Source organism: Diadema setosum, chromosome 7, assembly GCF_964275005.1.
Source record: "Diadema setosum chromosome 7, eeDiaSeto1, whole genome shotgun sequence".
Lineage (NCBI taxonomy): Eukaryota > Metazoa > Echinodermata > Echinoidea > Diadematoida > Diadematidae > Diadema > Diadema setosum.
Genome location: NC_092691.1, coordinates 40,624,106 through 40,630,105, shown reverse-complemented (window position 1 = coordinate 40,630,105; position 6,000 = coordinate 40,624,106). Strand labels below are relative to the sequence as shown.

The following is a 6,000-nucleotide window of genomic DNA, read 5'->3' as shown; positions in this document are numbered from 1 at the left end:
TGTACGCCACAGCATAACACGGGGCAGAATTCACACTGACTCAAAAAAGAGTGCATACAATGGCTTTGCTCTGGTAACTTCGCAATCCTACATGATTCATCGTCGAATGGGGGCGCCCTGTATGATTTGTACTCGCGAGGGGCTGGCACGGCTAGATCACTGAAAAGACCCGATGTCCTCCCAGAAAGTGTCTGTCTATTCAGACAAGATTTGTACCAGTGGGACTGTGGGAGTGTCTAGTTTTTGAACATGTCGCAAAGGAGACGCTCCATGGGCGTGTCCCCGATGGTGCAGCGGAAGAACAGTCGCTCGATCTGCTCTGACGCCACAAACCGCAGAGAAGGTAGCAGTAGGAGTAGACGACCAAACCTGTTTACAAAAGGAGGCGGGAAGAGGAGGAGAATGGACAGAGATGATGAAGAGAAAATAGAAATGAACGTGATAAAATATATAAAAGCAAATAAGCGATATAAAGTGTCTGAAATCAAGTGGAAATATGAGTGAGGGATCCTACAACGTAAAATGACGGTTTGCTACAAGTTGTTGATTAGCATTTAGAAATCATTTTTTTCTTCAGTCTAAAGTTTGTCTGACTTTTTACTGCAAACATTCTTCATCGTAACTTTTGCAAATCATGATTTGCATATTGGTGAAGAGGCACGTCTTGGTGCAGAATTATCGTTCTTGATTGTACGTGCCACTTGACCCATTATGCAGGCATCCCTAGTCAAATAAAGTCCTACGCAATGTGCTATCGTTTCCCTACTAAAATATGAAATGCAAACTAGTCTGATATGCAAGGTATTGTACACCACGTTTTCCTGTGACTCCTGCACTATACCTTTTGGAAGTGAGTACAACCATAAAAGATTTATATTACTGTGATTTCAAATGATGCCAATTTTCCAAATTCGTGTTCCTCATCAGACTACTACCAAACCATAATCTGTGATGTCTTTGTATGAAAAATTGCAGTGATCTAGGTTTGTCAAAGTTCTAATTTTATAATAACATAAGACTTAGTGCTCCTTTTAACGTAAGTTATACCCTTGCTATGGAAAGCCAACATTTATTTTGAAGGGGTTGTCCCTTCTCAAACCGGTGAGAACGAACGTCTGCGTCATAATGAGAACGTGCAGCAATGTCATGCGCCGAAACCAGAGCGGGTTGATAGATCTATCAACCCGCTCTGGCCGAAACGACCAAGCGCCATCTACGGCAGTCAACAAAGCCCGAGAGCCTCTCGGCATACATGGCATAAGACCACTGAGATACGGATAGTAGACTACAGTATACTCTGTATCCCCCATAGAGATCAGTGCATGAGAGTGAGAAGACACTTAACGTGTATCCCATGCACTCAAATCAGGGCATTCAGTACTTCAGGATTTTGTTGTAAAGCCATTCTCATTAATTTGAAATATCTGCAGCTAAAGCTGCTCAAAAAAAAAAGAAAGAAAATGTGGGGTATCTATTATGAGAACTTCAAAATATGCCTTGTTATGTAGCAAGTGAGGTATATAATCGGAAAGATTTTTTTATTTTGCTCTGTCTGATGATGGACTTACTTGAAGGCCCTGTCACACCTTTCCGGGCAGCGTCGCTTCCGGGCAACTACTCGGGCTTGTTGCGAGGAGGGATTTTCCAGCACGCAGGAGAATTTCCCCGGGCGGACAAGAATGTTTGCGAGTTTTGCACTTGTTTCTTACCTACTAGGCGCGCGCTACTTATCTTCTACTTGTGTGTATTCCGTGTGACCTGCCTGGGAGCTTTGAAACTTTGAAATTTCTGTTACGAGCGACTTACAGGTACTGAGAGGTACCTGCGTTTGAGTTGCCTGAGAGGTGCTGCCGGTAAGGGTCTCCTACTGGGGTTCTGCGTGTACCTCTGCGAGCGAACCCTCACGACTCACTCAGAACAAGTTTTGAGCATGCTCAAGGCCTTGTCATACCGTATCTGGGGAAGTTTTGCAGCTTGACTTGCGGGGAAACAAATTTGCTATCCGGAGCTCTCCGCAGTTGGTCCGCACCTGGCAGTACCTAGCGCGTATCTCGCCTGTAGTTGCCCGGAGGTCGCAAGTCCCATTTAACCGCAGCCAAGTTTTGAGCATGACCAAAACTTTTTCCGGGTGAGTCGCGGGGATGCCCGGAGAGGTCCACGCAGAACGCCAGTAGGAGGCCCTTAGCGGCATCATCTCGCAGGCAACTCCCACGCAGGTGCTTCGCAGTCCCCGTATGCGAGCAGCCAAGATAATGACATTCTGTGGGACTTCTGCCATTCCTTCAGAGGAATTCCTTCACTGAGTTGTCAGCACCCACGCGACTGGTACACAGGTCACACAGTATACCCGTAAGTAGAATTTAAGTAGAACGCGTCCAGCAAGTAAGACACATGCTCTGACTCGCCCAAATCCTTGTCCGCCTTCAGAAATTGTCCGGTATGCTGGAAAATCCCCACACACAACATGCCCGCGTTGCATGCCCGGAAAGGTGTGACAGGGCCTAAACAAGGTTGCGGGTAAAAATATTTGCGTGCGCACCTCCGGGTGACTACGGGTGAGATACGTGCTAGGTACTGTCATCTGCGGGTCATCTGCGGGGACCTCCGGGTAGTAAAAATTGTTCTTCACAAGTCGCACGCAAGGCTTGCCCGGAAAGGTGTGACACGGCCTTTAGATTACTCGAAAATGGCGCTTAACCTGCTTTTTGCGATCAATCTTTTGATTTTTTGGCTGTCACTTGCTTTGTTTGGTTGTTTGTTTATTTGTTTGATGATTTGTTTCTGTTTCTTTTGTTTTCTTGTTTGTTGGCTTATTTGCTGATTTTGTGATTTTTTTTTTCTTTTTAATGGGTAAACTTTGTCCTGCTAACCTAGCTGTCTGTGTCGGATGGTGAGCCCGAATATGCTGGCTGAGCATGGTGTGTGCTTGGTCCTGCAGTATCTCCACCTGGGTGGGGTCCTTCAAACCTCGTGTCTCTGTCAAATAGAAGGAGAAGAAGGGGGGGGGGGGGCTATGAATTACTGTGACAAGGATGAACACCAGCAGTTTCCACAGACACGGTTTGTTCACTGGTTTGTTTGTCTGTTTCTCCCCATTTCATTACATAAACTACACAAAAAAGGCCTTTCTCATATTCCCTCTTTCTCGTTTGCTCAATCACACACACACACACACACACGCACACACACACACTCACACACACACACACACACACACACACATACAAACACACACAAACAACGCAATCTCCTTTCTCTCTCCCCTCCCTCATATTTCTCTCCCCCATTACTCTCTCTTTCTCACTTTGACAGTTTCACTCTCGCCCCGGCCTTACCCCCAGCCCCTGCCAAAGACATACAATTTAAGCTTTACTACTAGATAATGTCTCCAATCTGATCACTGCTTGTTATATCCACATCATAAAAACAAACAGACAAACGATGACACCAAGAACAGAACGAGATAAAAAACGATAAAACATCATAATATTTTACTTGCAAATTAATGCCGACTATCCCAGAACATCGCGTGTATATTAAAGAAGAGTCAGCCTCCATCAGTCGTATGTATTTTTTTTTCAAAGTTAACTTTACATCTTTGATTAAATCTCGGTGGAGAGCTTCACGCTTTGAGAAGTATCTACTTAATGCTTAATCCCCGTGAGCTCCTATAGTGGGATTGGAGATTTAACGTCAATGGAATTCATTAATACCTTCCAGCTTTATCCATCTCAAAGTGTGACAGGTTAATCCCCGGATCCACGGTAAACATGCAAATCAGTCCGACTACCATCGTATGAAGGTCTCCTCCGATGTTGACCTTACCTCTCTTCCTGACTTTTTTTTTATTCCATCTACAGCGCATATTAATTACTTTTATCTATTGAATATACAATGTCATCTAGACCTGTTAGATCTACTAACCGCCAAAATAGTTCAGATTATTAAATCGGTAAAAGATATAATATGTACGTACACACACACACACAGAAAAAAAAAACAACTCTGAGAAGTTATACCGACAATTTTGTAAAATAAGAAAAAAAAAGAAGCTATGATTATGTCGTGGACAAGTGAAAATGTGTTTTAAAGACAGCAATTGCAAGCTTGTTAAAACGTAATACTCCTTTTCTTTTTTCTCTTCTTATTGTCATTTGATAGTTGTCTTTTCAGGTTTATGCGCACAGCTTAAAATTGTGTATTGATAAGAGATTTATAATTTTATTGTAATGACAGCCAGTTGTAATTGAAGTTGCAGGAAGATTTTACAATCATCTCATATAGCATTCAGCATTATAAATGTCGGTGCACACTACATTGTCATGGTTGTGTTTCCTGTTTTTTGTTTGAAGTCTAGTATAAAGGGATGATTTAGTTTTGGTTGAGATGGGGATTCAGGCTTTAATATTTTGTAGAAACCACTTACTAGTATAAGAAATATTAAAGAGCACACAATTATCGTGAGAGGAATTCAACAATTGTTTTATGAAAATCGGATTTGAAATGGTAGAGAAATGAAAAAACAAAGTAAAGCAAAGTGGTCCTAATAGAAAGGTGGGTTCCAACAATCATCTCGCAAAAAAAAATGAAAACCTGAACCCCCCATGCCCTCCCCCCCCCCCATCTCAACCAAAATTATACCGTCCCTTTAAGCTACAGGTGGCGACCTCCTAACAAGGCCGACCTTCTAACAAGGCCTACCTGGTTTGAAGAGCACCACTGCCTTGAGGCAGGCGAACTCGGCTGGATCCACCTGTAGTCCCCTGAACCTGGCCATGACCTCCTGCAGAAGACGGATGTCCCCCGAGGCTGAGGCGATCTTGTCCGTCTGGATCTGCTCGTGAAGACCGGTCAGTAACGGACAGGAGTCCAGCGGCATTGACCACTGGATGGCGCAGAGTAGGAACAGCTCGCTCCAAGCTTCCTCCAGAAGAATCACCTGTGGGTCAGTCAGTCGGTCAGTGAGCGATTCGTTCATTTGTCATCATGAACATTAATTTATGTTAAATTCTTGAATTGATTTGAATTAACATTTAGTTTCACTTTCACTTATAAATATGACACAAAATTAACACATTGAAGTTTGAAACATAACTGGTAGTGGTTTAGATATAATACCGTTTTAATCAAGACAGAAATAGAGGTTACCAGTGTGAAGCAAGCATGCGGTACAACCTTACCAGTTGTATCAATCAAGCAATCAATCAATCAATCAATCAATTAATCAAGCAAGCAATCAAGCAATCAAGCAAGCAAGCAAGCAATCAATCAATCAATCAATCAATCAATCAATCAATCAATCAATTAATCAAGCAAGCAATCAAGCAATCAAGCAATCAATCAAGCAATCAATCAATCAATCAAGCAAGCAATCAAGCAATCAACCGATCGAGCAATCAATCAATCAATCAATCAATCAATCAATCAAGCAAGCAAGCAAGGAAGAAATCAACCAATCAACCGATGGATCGATCGATCAATCAATCAAGCAAGCAAGCAAGCAGGCAAGCAAGCAAGCAATCATCAAACAATCAATCAATCTTACCTGGTCCCTGAAGGGAAGACCTGAGAAAGATGGGAGTGTCTTGGCCCACTTGACTGCCATGAAGAGGAGGCGTGCCGACGACTCGTAGATGCTGTCGTTATTGGCTGGATACACGGCCACTTCTTTGGGCGTGGTCGCAAGCTCTGAGCCAATCAGACAAGGGGCGTGTCTTCGCGGATCGACGTCACCTGTTACGTCCACCTCAGTCTGTTCCTGGAATGCTACAATTAGTGCGATAATCATTAGAAGAGCCATTATCACTGTGACGTCTAATAAATCACATCAACGTCATGACTGTGTAATACAGTAAGTGGAAAGTAGGGCGGGGGGAACACGAAACATCACGTCGGTTTGTGCGTCATGAGAGCTACAATGTAGAATGTGATAAGGTTTTCGCCCTAGGACGAGAATTACTATTTGCAGATAATCTCTATTTGTTTATAGACGTAAGGAAA

General features: G+C 43.2%; 1 protein-coding gene across 1 annotated transcript in view; it reads right to left on the bottom strand.

Moving 5' to 3' along the window:
• Nucleotides 1-232: 232 nt before the first annotated feature.
• The window catches only part of LOC140231242 (photoreceptor-specific nuclear receptor-like), a 44,643-nt gene continuing 38,875 nt past the window's right edge, over nucleotides 233-6,000 (bottom strand). The window contains exons 6-9 of the mRNA XM_072311389.1: nucleotides 5,546-5,766; nucleotides 4,702-4,939; nucleotides 2,871-2,976; nucleotides 233-369 (exon numbers count right to left, since the gene is read on the bottom strand). Of these exons, the coding sequence (XP_072167490.1) occupies nucleotides 237-369; nucleotides 2,871-2,976; nucleotides 4,702-4,939; nucleotides 5,546-5,766 (698 nt within the window). The 3' untranslated portion in view covers nucleotides 233-236. The remainder of the gene's footprint in view (nucleotides 370-2,870; nucleotides 2,977-4,701; nucleotides 4,940-5,545; nucleotides 5,767-6,000) is intronic.